The sequence below is a fragment of the Leptopilina heterotoma genome, unplaced genomic scaffold (assembly GCF_015476425.1).
Source record: "Leptopilina heterotoma isolate Lh14 unplaced genomic scaffold, ASM1547642v1 Lhet_251, whole genome shotgun sequence".
In the NCBI taxonomy this organism is placed as follows: Eukaryota; Metazoa; Arthropoda; class Insecta; order Hymenoptera; family Figitidae; genus Leptopilina; species Leptopilina heterotoma.
In genome coordinates, this window is record NW_025110965.1 from 993,183 (window position 1) to 1,018,994 (window position 25,812).

The 25,812-nt window shown below is 36.8% G+C and overlaps 1 protein-coding gene across 1 annotated transcript; it reads right to left on the reverse strand.

Moving 5' to 3' along the window:
• Positions 1-21,898: 21,898 nt before the first annotated feature.
• Positions 21,899-25,507, reverse strand: LOC122503265 (BRD4-interacting chromatin-remodeling complex-associated protein-like). Its single transcript, XM_043613740.1, has 4 exons — positions 25,489-25,507; positions 24,230-25,184; positions 22,546-23,131; positions 21,899-22,339 (listed from the first exon to the last, which is right to left on the reverse strand). The coding sequence occupies exons 1-4, from the start codon at positions 25,505-25,507 to the stop codon at positions 21,899-21,901; spliced, it is 2,001 nt and encodes a 666-aa protein (XP_043469675.1).
• Positions 25,508-25,812: the final 305 nt, after the last annotated feature.

Consider the following 25,812-nt stretch of genomic DNA (forward strand, 5'->3'; position numbering starts at 1 on the left):
TTGTCCAATCAATGAAGATCAGGGTTATGGGATCCAACCACTGAAGGTAAGAAACATTGTTGACCAATCAATCAGTGGTTGGACCTAATAACCCTGATCTTCTTTAATTAGTCAACAATGTTTCTTACCTTTAGTTGTTGGATCCCATAACCCTGATCTTCATTGATTGGACAACAATGTTTCTTATCTTCAGTGGTTGGACCTGATAACACTGATCTTCATTGAGTGGTCAACAATGTTTCTTACCTTCAGTGGTTGGACCTGATAACTCTGATCTTTATTTATTGGACAACAATGTATCTTACCTTCAGTGGTTAGACCTAATAACCCTTATATTTATTGATTGGACAAACAATAATTTTATCTGATAAACTCTGATCTTTATTAATTGGACCACCAAAGACTGTACCTTCAAGGTTTGAATATTATATGTGTTTTCTTTATTGATTGCAATAAATTGAGTATCACCATATCAAACATTTATTTAAAGTGTCATAAATAGAAAAATAATTTGGTTTTTAATTTGTAACTTCGGAGGTAATTTTTTAAGGATGATATAGGGGTAGTTTCTGACCATGATTAAGGGTTGTTGAGTTAATGGTAGATGTAACAATAGTTGCTTATTTGTTACTGGTAGGGATAACTCTTTAACAAAAACATTAGAATCTTAGTCCATGACATTTTAAGTTTTTTTTCGTTTTTGGTTGTTTAGGGGTAGTTTTTTAACATATTTAGGGGTGGCCGATATTTGTACAGTAGTGGTAAACGTTGTTTATTTTTAAAGGATTAATTATTGCTTTGTTATGTATTAATATATTGACGTTTTATAACTTTTTAGGGTTTTGGCATAAGTGTTGATGTATGAGTGGGTAGTTTTTAAACTGCAAGGGTCGTAATCGTGATTGAAACTATGCGGTTGTTTTACCTTAATTTATTAAATTATAGTGTAAACGTTTCTTATTTACATAATTTTATCATATTTTACTGTTGTTTATTGAAAACGGTGTCTCTGAGTTAAGGGTGGTTTTTCAACCCTTTCCCCAAGGTTTAGAACTTTCTAAGGGTGATTTTCGGATTCAGCAGGTCAAAATCTATAAAAACATTTACTTCTTTTACAATCCCCTTCGGGGGAAAATTTTGACCATTTTTCAGCATCGTTCTTTGATAGGTGTATTACGGTCACAAATACCTAAAATCAGACAGAAGGATTTTCAAAAATATATAAAAAAAATTTTGTTATTTAATTTTTGAAAAAAATCGACTGTTGTACACTACCGTCCGTGAGTATCAGGACGCCCCTTTTTTCATGAGTGGAAAAATGCTAAAAACGTAGAAAATAAGAATGACAAAAATTTTTCGTATTTTTTTCCTGAAAGCTAATGAAATTATCAAAAGACTGACACCTGATCGAAGAATTTTCGTTGACTATTCTGTCAGATACTGAAAAAATACTGGTTTTTGCATGCTTTTCGTAATTTTTTAATTTCTCAAAAACTAATTAACTTTTTTTAGCGTTCTTGGTCTTGTTTCAATCTCTATTTAATGTAGAATCTAAATTAATTAGTGGTATTGTGATATAAATTTTTCCAAAAAAATTTAAAACTGTGAAAGTCGGATAAAAAAATTTTGTTGATTCTTGTCAAAATTGCATTCTTGACATGAAAATGAATCGTTTTATGTATATAATGTATATATTTTATCAATATTTATAGAATTAATCAATATTTTTATTTTTCACAAAAAATTGAAATTTTGAAATTTTATCTTAACACTTTAAAATAATTATTATAAATTAAACAATTGGTATATATTATATTGAGGAAGCTAAATGATCATAAAATGAACAACTTGTTGTTTGTAAACATTTATTTATTTATGACGCTATGTTGTCATATAAAAATTTTGAATTATAAAAGCCATACGGAGAAAGTAATTACATATTTCAAGCTGTAATTTTTAAAAAAGAATGGTTTTTTATGTTTAAACTTACACTACCGTCCAAAAGTACCAGGACGATTACATTCGGCTCTATGAAAAAACATGCCATCATTTTTTCAATCATATTTCGGCAATAAAAGAAGGTACAAAAAAAACTTAAATACGGTTAAAAAGCTGATTAAATTCTGCATAAAATAAGCCGTCTTTAAAGTTATTTCGTTAATTATTTTTTAAGTTGTAGAGTGAGAAAGAAATAAAAAAAATTATCAAATTTTCTCATTTTTGTCTCTTGATTTCAACTTTATAAAAAATCTAGAAAAATTTAAATAACATTTTTCTAAAAACACAGAAATCTTCGTTAGAATTTCAGCTTTAAAATAAGCCTTCGAAAATTAAGAAAAGGTTAATCCGTCTTTCATATATCATTAAAAATGTGAAGCCGTGTTTCGACCGATTGGTGCATTGAAATTCAACTGTGACGACTCGATTGTGGCTCCGCGCGGCAGCGAATAAGAAAGAAAACAGGAACGAATTCATGCGGGGGAACGATGGACTTTTGAGTTTCTTTATATTACTCGTGAAACATCATTATTTATTGTTGTCCAGAATCCGTTACTTTTAGAATTGAATTTTAATGGTAAATATTCTTTTTTTAAACAAAAACATTAATTTTTTTAAAATAAACTGGATGCTTATTTTAGCATTATCCAAAGAACATTAAAACATGTAGATATTTCCGAAATTATATTAATTTTACTACTAATAAATATAATAGTAATAAATAATTTATCCTAGAATAATTTAATCCCAACAAAAACATCATTGATATTATATGAACACACTTAATCTTGTAACTAGCAGAGCTACGCGCACTAAAGCGCGCGCGATATTTCTGTTTCTGTCTTATGATACTCAAGACCTTATTTTATTGTGTGTTTATAAAAATGTGACTCAGACCTTATGATCCGTTTTTTTCTTCTTCTGAAATATTGGAAAAAGATTACATTTTTTTTTGAAGAATTAAAAAAACATAAAACACGAAAACCAAAAATTTAATTTAACACACTGAGCTATATTGTAAAATGTTTATAAAACGTTAAGGCAATTACAGATTTTGTCAAGATAATAGAAAGGTTTTTTCGCAAATAGAATTAACATTACCAAATTGTTGAAATTTGTACCACTGTTAGATAAAAGTTTTTAAAAAATGCAGTTAAATTTTTTAGACTTGTGGGTACTTGTGAAAAAAGTTATAAGCGTCTTTGTTTTTAACTTTTAACATTGAGTTTTGTGGAAATTGAGTACATTTTCAAACATATTTACTCACCACAAAGTACTTAAAATTAAGAAATTAATAAAACATTTTTTAATACGAGACAGATATATAATGGTTAAATATCTGTTTAAGAAGTGTCATTAGGTACCTGTGAGAGTTGCAATAAATTAATTTGTAAAAAAATTTCATGTTTTATACAGTATATTGAACAGCTGTTTAAACATCTGGAAACATTGCACACAATTTTCTACTCAAAACTAAATGTAAACAAGTCATACCAAGCATTTGCAACACGACTAAAGAAATGCTGTGTTACCAGACGTTTCAAAGTACCAAGCAAGTCAAATTACAAAATAATGGTTTTTGTTTTGATCAGTTCAGTCAAGCGATAGAAAAACTTTATATATATTAATTATACATCAGAAGAATTATTTTATTGAAGTATTCTTCCTTCTTTGTCAAAACATTGACAACGAGATTTATTGATAGTCATGATATAAGTCGAGGTATAAGCCGTCCATAAACCACGAGGACAATTTTTTATTAATTTTTGACCCTCCCCCCATTAATATGAAACACAAATTTTTACTTTATGCAATTGACCTTAATTTTGTCACTCGGTGGTTTTTAGGGACGCTGATTACGAATTCCATGTAAGTTTTCTTAAATTTATAATGGTGTATTCAATATGGCAGAATTTTCTTTTAAATTTATGCAATTGACCTTAATTTTGTTACTAGAGAGTTCTAATACCAGTCAGTTAGCTGTAAATGTCATAGGAGCGCTCACTGACAATTATTTTAGCACTTGCGTCGATTCGCGACCAGCGAGCGTGTATAGAAATTTTTTTTTTGATTTCTCTTTCCCATAATATATTAGTCATTTGAAATTTTGAAAACAAACATCGTATTCGTAATCAGCGACCCTAAAAACCACCGAGTGACAAAATTAAGATTAATTGCATAAAGTAAACATTCTGTTCCATATTAGATCCGCCATTTTGATTTATGGGAAACTAAAATCGAATTCGTAATCAGCAACCACAAAAATTCCCGAGTGACAAAATTAAGGTCAATTGCATAAATTTTAAAAAAATTTGTTCTATATATTAAATCCGCTATTTTGAATTTCTTAAAAATAACATTAAATTAGTAATCAGCGACTCCAAAAGCCTTCGGGTAGAAAATCTTAGGCGAATTTAATTACATTTTGGTATTTTGAAAAATAGTGACCACCCCTTTCAAAGTTTCCTTCATATTTTAGGCCATATTTGGTCCGCCATCTTTAAATTTTACATTATAATTTACTTTTTTTAAAAGTATACAATTTTTGTGCCTCTATGGATGAGAATTGCATATTATTCACGCACGTTTAACTCCTTAGCAGTGTAGTCAAAATAAAGTTTTCGTGTCACAACTGTGCTAAATTTTTTTATTTCTTTTAATACCAGATATCATTATATTTTATGTTTTTGGGGTTACTGAATCCAAATATTTGGATGTGTAAATGGGTAAAAAAATAACAAAACTTGAAAAAATGAAATTTCTTTTCTGTTTTTAAAATTAAAACCGCTATATTTAATTTTTGTTTTAAAGTAAATTCTTTTTTTTACACCAGTATCGAAAAGAGCATACTCAATACCTGTAAGAAACATACTTGCGGTATAAAATATAATCCGTTTTATTCATTAAAGTATAGGTTGAATTTGCGCAAAGAAGTTTCTTATTTCAGGCGTTAATGGGTTAATCATTATAATAATATTATAATATTTGGGGAGAGTGGGACAAACCGTCCAGATGTCAATATCTCCGAAATGGCGAGATTGTCAATACTGTTGTTTAGAATTTCAAAACAACCATGTGTAATATACCTTATTTTTAAACTAACATTTATTCTCAAAATGAGCGTATGGGGCAAACAGGAATAATTTCAATAAGTTAAAATTTGACTAGTTTCCTTCTTAAATTATTCTCTTTATGTAAATAGTAATTTTTTCTATAATTATTGAAATACCAGATTTTCTGTCTTGGTAGTTAAGACTTGCAATGCAGATATCAAATTTTCTTGCACTTTCTTTCTTCTTTTCTGGACGTTTCGAGGAACCATGGCTACTTTTTTCGTAATTCGATGACGTTGTCGCAAAAGGTTCAATTGGTGCACTAGTTTCTTTATATAAAAAAAAGTTTGCAATCTTATAATCGAGTCAATCGAAATATAAAAAAAATGAACTAAAAAGAGTTGTAAAAATAAAAAGGTTTTTTTATTTTAAGGGGTTAAACCACTCTAGAGCGTCAAAAAGAGGTTCTAATTTCAACATTTTTTTTAAAGAAAAGTTTAAAAGTAATGAAAAATATGTTTACATATCTCTATCAGGTACACTTTAAAGAGAAAAAAATATACTTTATAAATTTTTTTTTGTTTAAAAACAGCAGATGTACATGTACGTGATGGAAACCCTTTGTAAAAAGAATTCCTTCGCGGCCGGAAAGGTTTTTTGTACAATTTTCATCCTAGAACAGAAAACAAATTTTCTTCTATTTTTACATCTCAAAAGCTAGAGAAAGACGTAGGGGATTTTTTTTATGTTGCATATTCTTTTAGTTATAAACAATTTAGTGCCTATTTTTTTCAGTCAAAAACTCAGTTTTTCCATAAAATGTTCACCATTTTTGCAAAAATGGATTTAAAAAAAATCCCCTACGTCTTTCTCCAGCTTTTGAGATGTAAAAATAGAAAAAAAATTGTTTTCTGCTCTAGGATAAAAATTGTACCAAAAACCTTTCCGGCCGCGAAGGAATTCTTTTTAAAAAGGGTTTCCATCACGTACATGTACAGCTGCTGTTTTTAAACAAAAAAAATTTATAAAGTATATTTTTTTTTCTTTAAAGTGTACATGATAGAGATATGTAAACATATTTTTCATTACTTTTAAACTTTTCTTTTAAAAAAATGTTGAAATTAGAACCTCTTTTTGACGCTCTAGAGTGGTTTAACCCCTTAAGCAAATTAAAATTTTTTTCACTTATATTAAATTCATATTTCCCTAAAAATTCATGTCGGAAACATGTTTTTTTTATAATTTTCTCATTACCAGGAATTTGCGGTTTTCATTAATTTATCGATAATTTAACTGTTAGATTTCATTGGTTCTTTAGAAAAATGAAAAGGGCCCATTTTGTCAGTCATTTGCAAAAAAAATCCTTATTTTAAAAATGAAGGTGTAGGGTCAATTGGGGCAAATGTAAACGGAATATCTATTTTTCACCAAAAACATTAGTTTTTTTTGTTAAAATGTAAAACGGACGGATTTCTTTTGAATGAACTTGTTACTAGAGTTCCCTAGAAAAATGTTATCAGGTACACAAAAATATTGATGCACCTGAATCGCCTAAAACTGACTGTTTACATTTACCCCGAGATTTTGAAATTTTTCTCAAATTCGGGGTAAATGTAAACACCACTGTAGTTAAGCGAGGTTTAAGAAACAAGTTATTTCAAGTATACTACTGTTTTAAGGGATGGAAAAACTGAAAAAAAATTCTTCGTAGATGTATAGTAAATCAACCAGTTGACTAATAACACAGGTCAACAAAAAAAGACTTACTTTTTTTTTTATGAGATAGCGGAATGGTTTCCTATGTATTTTTGGACGCTGAACACGATCCCGACTTCCAAAATTGCCCATCACGTCAGGATTTTGAGAAAAGTGAGGGTAAAGACCTCAAAAACGCTTTTTTGAGGAATTTCAACATTTATTTTCTCTTTAACCTGACGTGCTAGAGACTTCCACAAGGTCTTAAATTAAAGCTTGTAATGTGCACTAAAAGACCAATATCCATAAAATAAAAAAAAATTAAAATTTTTTTCAAAAAATGGGATTGAAGACACCAAAAATTTGTGTTTTTGGATTGCTTTAATAGACTTTTTGCAATTGCTTGGATTCGCATGAAAATGGTTACTTGGGGTTTTTGGGGTCGCTGATTACGAATCCGATATTAGTTTGCAAAAATTAAAAATGGCGGATTCGTAATCAGCGACCCCAAAAACCCTGAAATAACAATTTTCAAGCGAATCCAAGCAATTCTTAATTCTTACATCTGCCATCTTGGTTTCGCCGTTTTAAATTTTTGCAAACAAATATTGGATTCGTAATCAGCGACCCCAAAAACCCCAAGTACCCATTTTCAAGCGAATCCAAGCGATTGCAAGAAGTCTATTAAAGCAATCCAAAAACACAAATTTTTGGTGTCTTCAACCCCATTTTTTGAAAAAAATTTTAATTTTTTTTTATTTTATGGATATTGGTCTTGTAGTGCACATTACAAGCTGTAATTTAAGACCTTGTGGAAGTCTCTAGCACGTCAGGTTAAAGAGAAAAGAAATGTTGAAAATCCTCAAAAAAGCGTTTTTGGGGTCTTTACCCCCACTTTTCTCAAAATCCTGACGTGATGGGCAAATTTGGAAGTCGGGATCGTGTTCAGCGTCCAAAAATACATAGGAAACCATTCCGCTATCTCATAAAAAAAAAGTAAGTCTTTTTTTGTTGACCTGTGTAATGTATCATATAAAATAAACAATTAACCATTACAAAACTAGTAATGTAAAAACTTGAATAACTTAAACAAATTTTAATAGATTTTCATTCGACTTGGTAAAAAGAAGTTTTTTTTTATTTTGGCGAATAAGAATAATCTAAAATCGAATTTTTAAATTTCAAAATGGTGGATCCAATATTGCGGATGAACCTAAAAATAATACTTTTAAAAATTGATCAAATTTGCTTGAATCTAACTACTAGGGGGTTTTTGAAGTCGCTGAATACGAATTTGAAGTCAAATTTTAAATGTTCAAAATGGCGGATGAACCTAAAAATATTTTTAAAAATTGATCAAATTTTCAAAAAAAAAAATTTTTTATCAAATTTTTTTTTTCAAAGAGGACCTAATTTTCTTTTCTATGTAATTTTACATTGCCAAATTAATGAAATTGTGAAATAGAAGCAAATTTATTCAATTATTTTCTTTTAAAATGTAGTTCAGGTTCTGTTTATATTTACCCCGAGTTTTCGAATTCTCGGGGTAAATGTAAACACTTAATTATTTATTAACTAAATTGACGAAAATCAAAAATCAAAGTCAATTTTTGTTAGTAGAATTACATATTTTTGTTTGATTTTTAAATTTATTTTTATGCAAATGCGAGACAAAATACTGAAACAGTAAAATTTTGATTTTCAATCTTTTTTGCATTAAAAAATAACTTACACTATGGCATTGCCAATTGTCAAAATAAAATATTGACAATACTTAGAACATCTTGTAGGTGATTTTATTAAAACAAGGCAAAGTCAAGAAATTTTTTAATGATTTTGGAAACTTATTTAAATTTTACTTTTAAGTTTAATTTTTGAATACTTATAGTATTGAGTTTTAGTGTCTTAGACGGAAAAAATGTTAATTAATACATTTCGCAAAATGAAAAAATTATTTATAGCACTAAAATGTAGCATTTACACAATTTTTGCAGATAGTGTACAATTAATTGAAATTGATTTAATAAATGATAATAAATCATTAATTAGAGAATTATTTAATCTCAACAAAAACATCTTTGATGTTTTAATATAATGGGTTTTGACCCAATAAGGGGTAACACTACCCTAGAGTCAGAAAAAGAGACCTATATCTTTGATGATTTGTTTTGAGAAAATGGAAACTAGAATAGGATTTCTTTTTGGAGGGTTTATTAAATAAATATTGAAGGGTAGAAAAAAAAATTTTATTAAAAATTTTATAACAAAATGGCGGCGGTAAATTTCATAGTAAAAATCGACTAACAATTTACTTTTTATTTTTTGTCGAAAAATTGATTATTTTACTAAAAAAGAGCACCATTTCTACAAAAATTGATATAAAAAAAACTCCTATGTACTTTTCAAGTTTATATTATATAGATTATGAAATTTCTTTGTTTTCTGTTACAGGACTTAAACTTTTCAAGAAACCTTTCCGGCCGTTTTGGTAAAGAAAAAAATAGTCGATTTTTCCTATGCAATTTACCGCCGCCATTTTGTTATAAAATTTTTAATAAAAATTTTTTTTCTACTCTTCAATATGTATTTAATAAACCCTCCAAAAAGAAATCCTATTCTAGTTTCCATTTTCTCAAAACAAATCATCAAAGATATAGGTCTCTTTTTCTGACTCTAGGGTAGTGTTACCCCATAAGGAAAAAAAAAATTTTTTCCCAATAAGGTAAACTTTTTTAAAAAAAAACTTTATTATTAAAGTAATTTGGTGTTAAAGTTTTGAATCATTTTATTTTCATGTTATTATTACTTTTAAACAATTAAAGAAACCGCTGCCAAGTTGTATATTTTTTTATAATTTTGGTGCTCATTTCATGAACACTTTGCTTCCTCATAGAGATAATAATAACACAGATCAACAAAAAGAGACTTACTTTTTTTTATGAGATATCGGAATGGTTTCCGATGTATTTTTGGACGCTGAACACGATCCCGTCTTCCAAAATTGCCCATCACGTTAGGATTTTGAGAAAAGTGGGGGTAAAGACCCCAAAAAGGCTTTTTTGAGGATTTTCAACATTTTTTTTCTCTTTAACCTGACATGCTAGAGACTTCCACAGGGTCTTAAATTAAAGCTTGTAAGGTGCACTACAAGGCCCATATCCATAAAATAAAATTAAAAGTTTTTTCAAAAAATAGGGTTGAAGACACCAAAAAGGTGTGTTTTTTGATTGCTTTAATAGACTTCATGCAATTGCTTGGATTCGATTGAAAATGGTTACTTAGGGTTTTTGGGATCGCTGATTACGAATCCGATATTAGTTTCAAAAATTCAAAATGGCGAATTCGTAATAAGGGATACCAAAAACCCTGGAGTAACAAACTTTCAAGCGAATCCAAGCAATTCTTAAGTTTTACATCTGCCATCTTGGTTCCGCCATTTTAAATTTTTGAAAACTAATTTCGGATCTGTAATCAACGACTCCAAAAACCCTATTTTTTGAAAAAACTTTTAATTTTATTTTATGGATATGGGTCTTGTAGTGTACATTACAAGCTTTAATTTAATACATTGTGGAAGTCTCTAGCACGTCAGGTTAAAGAGAAAAAAAATGTTGAAAATCCTCAAAAAAGCATTTTTGGGGTCTTTACCCCCTATTTTCTCAAAATCCTGACGTGATGGGTAATTTTGGAAGTCGGGATCGTGTTCAGCGTCCAAAAATACATCGGAAACCATTCTGATATCTCATAAAAAAAGTAAGCTTTTTGTTGACCTGTGTAATAATAGAAAAATATATGACTAACTTTTTATAAATATGGTAAAAGTGATTGAATCTTGGGTCAATCAATGTATCTTTAAATACTCTACAATATAGTTATAATAGTTTAATAGTTAAACAAAAATTTTCAAACAAAAAAGTTGAGAAAATATCATTTTCCACAATTTTTGGTTTTTAAAATACCAATAATTTCGAAATTTATTATCGAATTAGGTTCAAAAATAGGTCAATCGAATCGTTTTATAATGCTCTACAAGTTGGTAACGATAATTTTAAGATTACTTCTACATTTTTTAACAAAATTTTCAAAAAATTATTTTTTAATAAAATTTATGATTTTTAAAAGTTTAATATCTCCGGTTAATATGGACGAAAAATGTTCAATTAGGACTCAAAAAATGCTTTTAAAAAAACTCTACAAAATTATGGAAAAACATTTATAGGTGTCCTAACATTTTTTTAAAGTTATGGGCAAAAAACGTTTTTTTGGAAAATTAAAAATCCAAAAAAAATTTAGTTAAACTTTATTAATCTATCACAAAGTACTCTCACTTTATGTCCGCAGGTGAGATCTGCAATTTAAAAAAAAATTCAATTCAAAAGCTCTTCATGATTTTGAGATATTTATGAGAATGTGATATTTCCACACACACACATACGATATGACATTATTTTAAAATGTCATTTTTGAACTCCTGAGGTCAAATAACATAAAGATATGTCAAAAAATCGAACTCGAAAAATTTTGGTATTACAATACTTCCTCTATGAGGAAGTAATAATTAAGTAATATTTTTTAATTAAAGCTTAAAGTCTATACTTTAATGTTAAAATAAAGGGATTGTTAAAAAGTGAAATTTTAAAATTGTTATTAACAATTCTTTTAAACAATTGCAAATTCAAGAATGTTCTCAATATTTTGGGAAAATTAAATTACCCTGTATTGATGTGCAAAACTCCAAGTATTAATTTTAAAAAAATTTCGCCTGTATTGTGGCAGAAAAATCTACACAATTTCTACAATATAGAAGGTTACTGATTTTTCTATTTTTAAATTAATCCTTGGAGTTTTTACATAATTTTTCAAGTCATTTGATCAATATTTTATTTAGACATTTTTAAAAAATAATAATTTTCAATGTTTTACAAAAATTTTAATAACTTCTAAAATACTGAATACTTTTTAATGATTTTAGGCTTATTTTAAAGGTGATTTTCTCCAGAATGAGAATTTTTTATAGGCATTAACGTGTAATTTTTTATAGAAAATTCAATTCGTCAAACTTAGATTAAAAAAATTAAAAAATTGTTAAACAATCTTATTAACAGAAAAATAATTTTTAAAATATAAACATATGTTTTTATTAAATTAAGATTTAATTTAAGGTTACATTAAGGTTTTATTTTGTGTGTTAAAGGAGCAGGAGTGGGCGCGCAACGCGCGCTCTTTTGGTTCTAGTGTTTAAAACGGGAATTATACAGTGTATTTTAAATTTGATAAGATATTGTATTGGAAATTATTACACAAATTGTAGTTTTAATAATACAGGTCCAACTCAACATGTAGCTATTGAGAAAAATTTGCAAGGATTAGATTTTGAATTATATTCGAAACCTCCGAGAAGGAAACCTGCATCGATTTTTTAAATAAATGTTAATTTAAAAATTATCGACAATTTAAAGAGGGAAGGTGTCGACAGTATGAAGTATGATTGTGTATTGTAAAGAGTGGGGACGAGTTCACAGTCCTTTTAAAACTAAAGCATAAGCAGGTGTGGTCAGATTAATTAGTCGCTACTCAAAGTGATAGCACGTTTGTCTTCCAATAAGGCTCAGTGAAGAATTGAAAGGATTGATTATCTCCAAGTTTTTGTACTTTTACTTGTTAAATAAATAAAGTAGAGTTGGCTCTCAGTTGAGTAACCAACTCACAAAAAATAATAATATTAGTTGTTTCTTACGGCGACAACAAGGGAATAATAATTTAATTAAACTTTCTAGAATTTTTGGAAAATCCACGACAAAAATGTCAAATATTCTGTTTTTCTTGAAAAAAATTGAGAAAAAAAATTTAAAAATATTAAAAAAAAATAAATAAATAAAAATTAATTAAATTAAATTAATTAATTAATTAATTAATTAATTAATTTAATTAATTAATTAAATTAATAAATATTAATAAAATATTTTTTTCGCAAGAGAAAATTGTCTAAATGACTTCTACTATTAAAATAAATATTTAGCAACAGAGAAAATTTTTTCTGAGGCGTGGAAATGATAATTTAGTTAAAATACCGAGATTTTAAAAAAATTATAATTATAATTATAACAATTATAAAATTAAATTTGTTATACTTTTTCTGTGATAGGAAGATAAGCAAATTGCGGTCGTGAAAATTCCCCCAAAACATTCACGCGCGTAAAATTTTGCTATTAAAATATAATTTAATATGAAAATTTAAAGATACTTACTTTATGGATGTAACTATCATTACGCTTTCTACGTCGTTCTTTACACACAAGTATACAGTCGTTGGAAAACGTTTAATGAGATACGTAACATATTGAAGTACTGACATGTTCCCCGACATCTTCGGACATGCCAACGTTTGAGAGATCTTTACTAGAATGTTCCTAACTGTTGCAGATGCTTCATGGATAATGTAATTCTCATCGCCAGGAAAGTCTATGAAATATGATTTTGCATTTTCATTTTGCATCTCAATTACAATCAAGCTTCTTGATAAATCAATTTTTTTTTTGCTTAGGGACTTTTTGAATAATGGAAAACATAGACCGCATAAATTAATTGCTTAATTTAAAAAATATACATCGATAAATGTAAACCTAGCGCCTTTGCCCCACTCTCATCTATTACTATTATACTTATATTAAGCTGAAGAACGTAACGTTAAAACATTAATGAAAATAAAATCCTGATTATCAGTAAATATTAAAATTTGTTCTCATTATGCTTAGGGGAGAGTCAGTACGGTCGGGTCACTTTTTGACTTGTGCACATAGCTTCCGTTCTAGGACGAATTTCACGTTTTCTGACATATGGTTGGAAAGATCTTCTAAAGTGGAATGTTTCTTCTGTACATCAGAAAATGTGTGGCCAAAAATTGGAAAAGTTATAAACATTTTTAAAAAAATGTCGTTACGATCAGACCATGTCTTTACGGTCGGGCCACCGTAGAAAATCAATGTGATATGAAGAAATATTACTAAAAATCGCCCGTAAATTACAGAAGAATGCTGAAATGCACTTGTAAATGGGATAAGAACATATAAAATTCATATAAAAATTTTGTTAAATTGTTGAAAATTTATGCGACTAAAGTGACATTGTTTTACAACATTTCAAAGCGCGCCTTGATAATTACATTCTAGTAGATCAAACAAAAATTGAGTTTCATTTCATAAAAATGAATTTCAGTTAAAACTTTGTATTTTATTGTTTATGAAAATAATTTAATTTAGAAAGAATTTTATTAAAATTTTAATTTATTATTATTTATTATTATTTATATTGTTTCATGTTTACAATAGTTATGATTTTTTAAAAAAATTTGGTATTTCAACTAAATTATCATTTTCACGCCTCAGAAGTCATTTAAAAAAATTGCAAGAAGATCGATGGCGGTGAAAGCAGTGATTTTTATTTTTTGGCACGAATTTTTCAGAAATCCTAAAATATAAAATAAATCATTATCAAAAAAAAAAAAAATAAAAATCACTGCTTTCCCCGTCTTCGATCTTCTTGCAAAATTTTTTAATGACTTCTAACATTAAAATAAATAATTAGCAAACGAAAAAAATTGCTTCCAAGGGGTGGAAATTATAATTGAGTCAGAATTCCTTAAAAGAGCCACCCAAGACGAATTTGTCCTGTATGAATTGCTTTATCTCCTCCACAGTACGGAAGTAGTCACCAACTTTTAATCGCATTTTTTGATACTTCTGCAAGAAATAAAATGTACTTAAGTATATTTTACATTTATTCTATTAATTACTGTATATTTATTCAGCGCAGTAGATATACAGGGGGGTTCTGTATTCAGATTCCTATTAGGGTGGTCCATAAAAAGTAAAATCGGAATATTTATGCTCTCATCCCTTAGGATAGTTTTATATGGAGAAGAAAAATACCCCTATTTCTATTGATAATAAAAAAATATTTGGTCGCTCAAAGCGCTTAAAGTTTCGCATGCAAAGTGCATTGGGAAAAACACATTTTTGTAGAATTGGTATAAAATCCTTGAAAATCAATATTTTTCATTCAGTAAACTGTATTTCTTTTCAGAAGACTTCAAAGAATAGTGCTTAATTGTTTATTTTATCATTTTTTAATATCAACTATTTTTCATAGTGCGACAAATCGCGACAAATAAAGGTAGATCACTAGGTAGATACCCTATAAAACTCATTGTCCCCTACAGAGAACCTAGGGATGCGGAAGAAAGAGATTGTCCATGAAAGGAAACTTTTGAAACTAAAACTCGTGCATGTAAATAAGTATCATAGAATAAGCACGTTAGTCAAATATTGCGATAGGAAGATAAGTAAAGATTAATACAAAGACAAGAGATTTTAGTAAAACATTAAACGGGTTGTTGTTTTGTCCGGTGTGTGCCGGACGTGGTATCGATGAAATGAGAGTGAGGACGGGGGAAATGTCCCTCCCGATGAGTGTTTAAGATGGTTCCCTTGATGCCAAGGGACCTCCTGAGAACTATTCGTTCTTCGTGAAAGAGGTCTCGTGAATTACGTGGGTGCGACCGAACCGGGGTCGGTCGGTTCGGCCCTAATAAAAGATAGTGAGTTTGCCCCCGCCGATGTATCGACGGGACAAGATGAGCTATCTCCTTCGGAGAAAGAAAAATTAGACAGGAACTAGACACGTGCGGTCAGACCTGTAAACTCCAGTATTAAGGGGGGGGGGTGAAGGCGATACGGAAAGTATGAACGAAACCCTCGCTGGGGTGATCGAGTCTTCCGGATGCCTAATTGGGGCAGTGAAGAAACCCAATCAAGGTCAGGAAGGGGGGGGACAGTACTTGGCAGGGGCTGGTCGATGCCTGTAGTCTCGAGTGTTTCTCGCGGGGAGAAATGGAATATCGAAGCTCCTGGGTGGTTCGGTCTGTCCCTAGTCCCTAGGAGTGCCCCAGTTCAGAAAGTAAGATCCCGAATAAAAGACGGGAAAATCGAACGTTGGGTCTTGATCTCGTCGTGTGCCGTATTGTGTTGTTACCCGGCACACCTTAAAAGGAAGAGCCACTAATCAGAGGGCCGAATTACCTCTGGGGTGTCAGCTAATGAGTCCCAATAGACAAAGGGGATGAGAGCGAGAAAGACGCGTGAATTACGTTGAGTTGGAGAGGAAGAGCGACTAACCAAAGGGCCGAGTGGTAAGCCGAGTATTAGTGACGATGGGAAAATGTTACAAATGAAAGGTAAAAGGAGTTAAGAATCCGGCTGCTTGGAGGCGAGGTAAAGTCAATGATTCGAACAATTTACAATCAACAACCATATATTCTGTCAACCCCCATTTAAAGATTCCCCTTACACGAAAGTTCTTCTTCCTTTTTTTCTACAATTCAATGAGGTTTTAGGTCAATGACGGGGCCGATGTCGAGTCGTCCTTGGTCGTGCCGGTGGTGCTCGTCCAGCGAGCCTTTTTAACCGCTCAAATGCGGTGTTTTTCTGCACGGGGGCGGAGCGATTTGTTCGCCAGGTGGTGATTCTGCTCCGTGATTTGGGGTTTTCTTCGTCCAGCAAAACGGGTCAGTCCAGAGCCCGTTTAGAAATCGATGATAGTCCGCCTCGGGAAGAAACTGGGGAGCCGTCGGTCGGCTGCACGGAGTCAGTCCTCCTGGGGATGGTGTAACCCAACAGGGATCAAGGTCGCTGATTCTCCTTATCGGTCCCTTCGTCCACCAGGATGGGCAGGTCCAAAGCCCGTTTAGGAATTGACGGCGAGGGCCCAGATGGGCACGGAAAATAGGCCAACTCAATTATTTCCGGTGATGGCGACCGGCCGATTGGTGAGCCAGGATCCAACCTGATGACGTCGTCGTCGTCGCTGTCGGATGACAGGGCTAGGTCAGCTGCTAGAACCTCGAGCGGGGTCAACACTCGTAGGGCCGGTGGTGGAAGTGTGACGTTCGGAGGTCCCTCGACGGGCGCAACCGAGCTCCGGGTTGGCCTCACTTCGACATTCCTAACCTGGGGTGTCCCTTGAACAAGTGGTTGGCCTAAACTCACTGAAGGTCCGGGGGAGAGGGCTTTCAACTCGTGAGGTGTCGCCAACTTGTAAGGTGAGGCCGGCGTGTCGTGGGCTGGCTGCGGTAGCGTGGCTCTCGGAGGTCCCTCGATGAGGGTGATTCGGCCTAGGGTCGGTCTTGTTTCGATGCTCCGGATCCGGGGCAGTACTCGGGTAGGTGGTGCGCCTGGGACCTTTGGTGGACCCAAGTGAGACACGTCGGGACCCTTGGTCTCGACGTTCTCGTCAGTGCGGGGTGCCATGAGCGGGGGGCGGTTTGCAGGTCGGTGCGGGTGCACCGTTACCGGGTCGACGGAGTAATTTCTGCTGCCTTTTATACGCCTGGATCTTTCAGCCGCGGGCCCTGTTCCTTAGCAACTGTCTTTCACTCCGGTGTTGTCCCATCTAACAGCGACAGTAAATTGGGGATTATTTAGGGAGTTCATTTTTTTTACAACGGCGTTGGTGTGAGTAGTGTTCAGACGGTCTTGCGCCGGGCTTGGCCCGACCTAAGATCGTTTGTGTGTGGTGTAGTTGAGCGTATGCACAATCATGCGTTAAGTAAGACTCAACCTATGATTTGTGCGTGTGCAAAAGTGTATAAGTGTTTGACAGTGTTCGAACGGTCTTGCGCCGGGCTTGGCCCAACCTAAAATCATTTGTGTGTGGTGTGGATAAGTGTCCGCACAATCATGCGTTAAGTGAAACTTAACCTATGATTTGTACATGTGCAAAAGTGTATAGTGTTTGAGAGTGTTCGAACGGTCTTGCGCCGGGCTTGGCCCAACCTAAGATCGTTTGTGTGTGGTGCGGATAAGTGCCCGCACAATCATGCGTTAAGTGAAACTTAACCTATGATTTGTGCATGTATAAAAGTGTATCTGTGTTTGGAAGTGTTCGAACGGTCTTGCGCCGGGCTTGGCCCAACCTAAGATCGTTTGTGTGTTGTGTGGATAAGTGTTCGCACAATCATGCATTAAGTGAAACTTAACCTATGATTTGTGTATGCTTCATGATAAATGTATGTATGGGGTGTAAGGTTTAAACGTAGCGTTGCTTACCGTGTCGGAAGGTGAGAAAATTAAAACCAAAGAGGCGATTGCACTAGATTTTTCACTTTATTGTGGTTACAACCGAGAGATCCGGAAAATCAATGAGTGAGATCGATGGTTAAAACGCGGCCCCTTTTATACCCGTAGGGTCGTCATATTTTGGCGCCCCCATGGAAGGGGTAGAATTTTCGCCCTTGCGCTTTACTCATGAAAACCATCGATTCGCATGGATTTTTCGTCTTTCTTTATCTCAAATTATTACAGAATATCCTTAAAACTAATTATAAAAACTGTATTAATTCTAATAATAATAACGTAAAATAATGGTAATAATATTAACAATAATCGTGACAAAATATTAATGAAGGTAATATTAAAAAAAAATGATAATAATAAAATAATAAGAATAATAGTAATAGTACTAAAAATAATACTAATAATAATAATAATACTAATAGTGGTTGTAATAAAACATTAACAATAATAAACATATTAATGGTAATAAGAATATTGATGAGAACGGGAGAAAAATCTCTAATAAAGTAAGAATAATAATAACTGTTATATTTATGATTTATATATTCAATGTTAATAAAAATAAAATAGTAATAAAAAGAAAAAGGAATTAATTCTGAGAAACAACGCGAATAATAATTTTTAAAACTTACAACTAGAAAATTTTATTCTACGCTTAAAACCGGAGAAAGTCGTACCGCTGGAAAATGTGGTCGGTTCCTTCTACGTTGGTGCGAGAGAGAAACGCACGAGAGAGAGTGAGACACAACGATTTTATGTCAAAGTTGCGAAGGTCGTTGTATTGTTACCGGAGGGCCCGGGTGGCGTGACATTGGTGCGAGAGAGATGGAGCTATGAGTCGAGTGATGACTCATTATAGGCTATCACCATAGCTAAATATTACGTGAATAAGGTGTTTGCTATTCACGTAATGGGTTTTCGATTTTGCGCCAATTTGGGGAAAACCCGTCTGGCCCGTGGTATAACAACTCCACCCTCTCCCGGATAGACCTTTGCAACGCGTCCATCCTGTTTCTCCAGTTTGTGGAATCCTATCCACGTTGTTTCTGTCTTGTATAGGGCCGATTATCCCTATATGTAGCGCATCTTCTGTTGCGTAGTTGGTAGCGCCTCCTGGCGTTCCCTGGTGGTTGGATGAACTCATCCGGATCATCCTCTTGCTCTACGTCCGCCTCGGCGTCGTCTAAGGCGATATTCGGTTGGTCGTTCGTCATGATTATTGTTGGTCGAACGTCAACTGTGATGAGAGTCGGTGGTCGTCTGCCGGCCGTAGTTAGAGTCGGTGGTTGTTCACCAGCCGTAGTTAGAGTCGGTGGTTGTTCACCAGCCGTGGTGAGAGTCGGTGGCTGTTCATCAGCCGTAGTGAGAGTCGGTGGTTGTTCACCAGCCGTAGTGAGAGTCGGTGGTTGTTCACCAGCCGTGTTAGTTTGTTGATGTGGTGGTTGCTCACCAGCCACGTAATTTGCACGGGGGCGTGCAGGAACAAGGGTATCACCATGTACTTTTTGAATGATATTACCTTTGAGGATTGTGTAGACTTCTCCGGAGATTTGCTCCAGGATTTGAAAAGGACCGTTGCGAGTCCCATCGAGTGCGGCATTATAGCCAGCGAGTTTGTTGGATAGCCTATGCTGAAGGGCATAGACCCAATCACCAGGAGCAAAACGCGGCTCGCCTTCGGCCGCTGCGTACCGTTCCTGGTACTTTGCTTGTTGGATTTGCGCTTGTTCCGTGCGTTTTTGCAGGTCCTCCGATTCTTTTCTGTCCGTGAACCTTCATTCTCCGGGACGTAGGATTGTTTTCCCAAATAGTAAGCGGCTAGGTGTAAACTGGGTAGCCGCGTTTTGTCGACGACGGAGCCCGAAAAGTATTTCCGGGATATTACGGTCCCACGTATCTTGGTTATCCTGATGCAATCTTAGTTTCAAACCCTTCTTAATTTCTTGGTTGCGGCGCTCCGTAGGGTTGGCTCTTGGGTGGTAAACGGGTGTGGTCCATAACTGGCAGTCCCATCTTTGCCCTGCTTCAGCCCAGATGTGACCAGTAAATTGCGTACCGTTGTCGCTGAGGATTCGCTTAGGGTAGCCGTAATGTAAAGAGCACTAAGGGTGGGGAGCAAGAGAGCGGTTCCGTCTTCTATAACCCGACGGCTCGGTGGGAACATTCTTCCTAATTCAGATTCCCCTGATGATGTCTCCGTAGTGCACGGGTTCCTCGAGAGAGCGTCTGGTAGTTCGTTGTCCTTTCCAGGTACATGTTCGATTGTGAAAGAGAGTTCACTGAGCAACATGTACCACCTAGTGAGTTTAGCGCGAGAGTCCTTTTGCGCCTCTAACCATGTCAGGGTCTTGCTGTCGGTGCGTAACGTGAAAGCACGGTCCTCTAAATAGGGTCTGAACTTCTTGATAACCCACATTATCGCGAGGCACTCTTGCTCATTGCAGTGGTACCGGCTTTCAGTTGGTGCAAATTTGGCACTAGCGAAAGCGATTATCTTACGTATGCCTTCCGATGTTTCTTGCATTAATACGGCGCCCATACCTTTGGCACTTGCATCAGTTTGTAACACGAAGCGTAGATCCGGTTCGGGCCGACTGAGTTTGATGGGCTTCGAAAACGCCTCCTTTATTTCCTCAAATGATTTTTGGAGAGCTGGGGTCCACTTGTAGGGTCGTTTTGGTGAGAGCAAGTTTGTCAATGGTGGCATTATTCCTGATAAACCCTATAACCCTATATTCCCTATAAACGATCGAAGTTGTTTTCGTGTTTTTGGAACTGGGAAGTCTCGTATTGAGTCGAGGTGGCCTTATTGTGCTGCGTTACCATCCGAGTTGACCAGGTGGCCCAAGTAAGGCAGTGTGGTTTGTCCAAATTTACATTTTGCGGGGGAGACAGTCAGACCGTAAATTGAGAGTCGCTCGAAGACAAGTGAGATGTGTTGCAGATGTTCTTCCCAAGTGGCAGAGTATATGATAATGTCGTCAAGGTAGGCCATGGCGAAAACGTTCCATTGTTCTGCTAGAACTTCTCGCATCAGATTCTGAAATGTACCAGGTGCATTCTTGAGTCCGAAAGGCATTACTTTATACTGATATTGCCCTCCACCTGGTACAGAGAATGCTGTGTACTTTCGAGAGTTTCGGGCTAGACGGATTTGCCAGTAACCACTTTTGAAATCGAGTGTTGAGAAGATTCGGGCATTTCCAATATCTTTCAAGGTCTCATGAATCCGAGGTAGACACTGTGGGGCGTCTTCCGTTTGCTTGTTAAGTCGACGGTAATCTGTACAAAAACGGTACTCTCCTCCCTTTTTACCGGCAACGACTATCTCTGAGCTGAATTCCTCTGTTGTGGGTTCAATGATATCATCCCTCATCATTTCTCGTACTTGGTCAAAAATGAACTTTCGTTTTTCCTCGGAGTATCTACGAGGGGGTTCTCAAAAAGGCGTGGGGTCGGTGAGACGGATTTCGTGTTCCACTTTTGCCGTTGTTTGCCGCAAACGTCCCCCATCGTAGAAAATTTCAGCGTGTGTCTGTAGGAGAATTTTGAAAGCTTCTTCGTACTCGGGTGGGAAGTTCTGTTCTACTTCCGGGATTTTGAAGGTGGAGGGGGCTTCCTGCGGTTGGGCGATTGGTCCAAGGTATATCCTTTTTCTTCCTTCGTTTCCGATAAAAATACAGTCAAGGCCGTGGTAGTGAATAACATGGTGAGTTTTTAACCATGGTCGACCCAGGATGAGTTCGGGCCGAAGTGCTGGGCTGGCTAAGAAAGATCCGGGGTACTGCGTCCCTTGTAGGTTGGGGCTCAGGTTTAGTCTGCCGGTTAGAGGTATTGTCTGATGGACGGCCGCGAGGAGCGCATGGGTGGGTCCCTCTTCTAATGAGGCGATTTCTTGTTCTGACAACAATGAACTTCTCACGAAGTTGTCGAAGGCTAGGGTATCGATCTCGGCGGTAAGCTCTCGATTGCCTAAGAGGATACGGACTCTAGGGAGCATGCTAGAGTCGGAATATATTGCAGTTATTGTCGGGGTGGGGAGTTCGTAGCTGGGGCGGTAGTTGCGTTGCGATCTGCCTCTCTCTCTCGCCAGTTTCCCGACAACTGGTTTTCTCGATTGGCTTTCAGCACGGGGCAGTCTCGATGAAAATGGCGTTCGGGGCAAAAGTGACACATCGGGGGAGGCTTGGTTTGACAGGTGGCGGATGTCTCTGGATTTGCAGCTGGTGTTGTGTTATTGTTGTTGGTACTGGTGCTCTTAGGTTTCGGAGCAGGTTTAGAATGGAGTTCTTCTGCTTCGATTGCTTCGACTTGCACGGCTCTCTCAAACAATTCCTCGAATGAATTGAAGGCTACTGCGCGTAGTACTTTTTTGATTGAGGGTTTTACAGATTCCAAAAGGAGCGTTATAGTTTCTTCCTCCCCGGAATCCGGATTCAGCCGAAGTGAAAGGAGATATTTTCGCTGTAGGAATACGCCTATGGCCTCTTTCTCTGTTTGTTTCTCTGAGTACAGTTTATCCCGGTGTTTGTTTAACTGGTTTATACCAGCGAAACGTTGAATGAGTTCAACCAAGGTTGAAATTGATTGATTCAATTGATTGATTCAAAGGTTGTCCTTGGTTTCAACCAAGGAAGGAGCAAATTTTTATAAGGTTCTGACCACTTTGCCGCGGCCTCGGTGAGAAATCCGGTAGCCACCTTGGCCCATAAGCCCGGATTGCTCCCAGTTTCCTGGAAGTAACTTTCGCATTCTCCGATGAACGCTTTAGGATCTTCATGGTCGGCTCCCGAGGAAGCGGGTTTAGACACTTCGGGTGTCCGAATGGCCCTAATGAAGGCTCGAAGGTCGGAGAGCGGAATCGCCGCAGAGGAGATTGTTGGAGCGTTATTAATCCCGACGTCTGTTGGGCGCCCCGCTGTCCTCGCAGAGGGTGCTGATGTCACAACAACAGGTCGTTCTTGGGTATGAGTTGTAGGATGGACGTTTCGGCTAGGTCCAGCCTCTATAAGGTCTCTACGTGAGATTCTCATGGCGTGATTGTTGGAGATGGCTCGTTCTTCCGTTCCTTCGGGAACCGAACGGCTCCTTACGTTTACGGTGATTGTTTCGTAAGGAAGTGGTGGTTGCTCTGTGTGTGTTATTATTGGACGCCACCGAATTTTGTTCCTGAAATTCGGAAACAGTGTTGTCGCCTCGTCGTGGTCTACCACGACGCCGCGCTGGTGAGGTTGCTGGGGAGCGGAGCATGATTTTCTTGAGGGTTAAAGTCCTTTTTTAACTGCTGTTAAAAATGAGTAGAAGAATTAACTTTTAAAAAGCCCCACGCTGGGCGCCAATTGTTGTTTTGTCCGGTGTGTGCCGGACGTGGTATCGATGAAATGAGAGTGAGGACGGGGGAAATGTCCCTCCCGATGAGTGTTTAAGATGGTTCCCTTGAGGCCAAGGGACCTCGTGAGAACTATTCGTTCTTCGTGAAAGAGGTCTCGTGAATTACGTGGGTGCGACCGAACCGGGGTCGGTCGGTTCGGCCCTAATAAAAGATAGTGAGTTTGCCCCCGCCGATGTATCGACGGGACAAGAAGAGCTTTCTCCTTCGGAGAAGGAAAAATTAGACAGGAACTAGACACGTGCGGTCAGACCTGTAAACTCCAGTATTAAGGGGGGGGGTGAAGGCGATACGGAAAGTATGAACGAAACCCTCGCTGGGGTGATCGAGTCTTCCGGATGCCTAATTGGGGCAGTGAAGAAACCCAATCGAGGTCAGGAAGGGGGGGGGCAGTACTTGGCAGGGGCTGGTCGATGCCTGTAGTCTCGAGTGTTTCTCGCGGGGAGAAATGGAATATCGAAGCTCCTGGGCGGTTCGGTCTGTCCCTAGTCCCTAGAAGTGTCTTAGTTCAGAAAGTAAGATCCCGAATAAAAGACGGGAAAATCGAACGTTGGGTCTTGATCTCGTCGTGTGCCGTATTGTGTTGTTACCCGGCACACCTTAAAAGGAAGAGCCACTAATCAGAGGGCCGAATTACCTCTGGGGTGTCAGCTAATGAGTCCCAATAGACAAAGGGGATGAGAGCGAGAAAGACGCGTGAATTACGTTGAGTTGGAGAGGAAGAGCGACTAACCAAAGGGCCGAGTGGTAAGCCGAGTATTAGTGACGATGGGAAAATGTTACAAATGAAAGGTAAAAGGAGTTAAGAATCCGGCTGCTTGGAGGCGAGGTAAAGTCAATGATTCGAACAATTTACAATCAACAACCATATATTCTGTCAACCCCCATTTAAAGATTCCCCTTACACGAAAGTTCTTCTTCCTTTTTTTTCTACAATTCAATGAGGTTTTAAGTCAATGACGGGCCGATGTCGAGTCGTCCTTGGTCGTGCCGGTGGTGCTCGTCCAGCGAGCCTTTTTAACCGCTCAAATGCGGTGTTTTTCTGCACGGGGGCGGAGCGATTTGTTCGCTGGGTGGTGATTCTGCTCCGTGATTTGGGGTTTTCTTCGTCCAGCAAAACGGGTAAGTCCAGAGCCCGTTTAGAAATCGATGATGGTCCGCCTCGGGAAGAAACTGGGGAGCCGTCGGTCGGCTGCACGGAGTCGGTCCTCCTGGGGATGGTGTAACCCAACAGGGATCGAGGTCGCTGATTCTCCTTATCGGTCCCTTCGTCCACTAGGATGGGCAGGTCCAAAGCCCGTTTAGGAATTGATGGCGAGGGCCCAGAGGGGCACGGAAAATAGGCCAACTCAATTATTTCCGGTGATGGCGACCGGCCGATTGGTGAGCCAGGATCCAACCTGATGACGTCGTCGTCGTCGCTGTCGGATGACAGGGCTAGGTCCGCTGCTAGAACCTCGAGCGGGGTCAACACTCGTAGGGCCGGTGGTGGAAGTGTGACGTTCGGAGGTCCCTCGACGGGCGCAACCGAGCTTCGGGTTGGCCTCACTTCGACATTCCTAACCTGGGGTGTCCCTTGAACAAGTGGTTGGCCTAAACTCACTGAAGGTCCGGCGGAGAGGGCTGTCAACCCGTTAGGTGTCGCCAACTTGTTAGGTGAGGCCGGCGTGTCGTGGGCTGGCTGAGGTAGCGTGGCTCTCGGAGGTCCCTCGATGAGGGTGTTTCGGCCTCGGGTCGGTCTCGTTTCGATGCTCCGGATCCGGGGCAGTACTCGGGTAGGTGGTGCGCCTGGGGCCTTTGGTGGACCCAAGTGAGACACGTCGGGACCCTTGGTCTCGACGTTCTCGTCAGTACGGGGTGCGATGAGCGGGGGGCGGTTTGCAGGTCGGTGCGGGTGCACCGTTACCAAGGGCTTCTTCTCTGGGGTCAACTTCAGTAGAGGTGATGGAGCCACATAGGGCTACCTGTCGAGCTCCTGTAGAAGGGCTTCGAGGGTCCCTCAACCCAAAAACCAAAGGATCATAAAGATCCACCAATCAAAGTAAACAAAGAAAAGACTGATCCAAAACTAAAACTGACCAGAATATCAACGACAGCAACAACCGCAACAGTACTCAATGGGAAAAGCAACAAAAAACCGGAGAAAGTGGGTAACAAGCCGCCTGCTAAGAAAGATGCAAAAGAGGAAGTGGTAGTTGAGCCCACTCCTCACAAAAGAAAGCACTCGGGTTCGCCTGAGTCATCACCCGTAACGACTAAAAGAGTAGCTCAAGAAGATATCCAAGAAGACCAAGTATCTGATGAGGATGAACAATCCTCAAACGAGAAAGGTCCGAATTTCTCTGAAATACCAGACTATATTCAGGGTCACATCAAGTGTGATAAGGAGACACATTGCTCCTCCTGTGCCGAAAGTGGCCACAATCATAAAGATTGTCTGAACAAAGACAAGGAAAAAGTATGTATAAATTGTAAAAGACGTAACATAGGTCATAGCCATGACTCTATGGATAAAAAATGTCCAACATATAAAGTAGCTTTAGAAAGA

Excerpts from the sequence above, each read along its gene's own strand:
- LOC122503265 (XM_043613740.1), bottom strand. Across the intron at positions 23,132-24,229 it reads CCAAGGACGACTCGACATCG|AAAATCATGCTCCGCTCCCC; the intron begins GCCCGTCATTGA and ends TTAACCCTCAAG. Across the intron at positions 22,340-22,545 it reads GATTTCTCACCGAGGCCGCG|CGAAAATATCTCCTTTCACT; the intron begins GCAAAGTGGTCA and ends GTATTCCTACAG.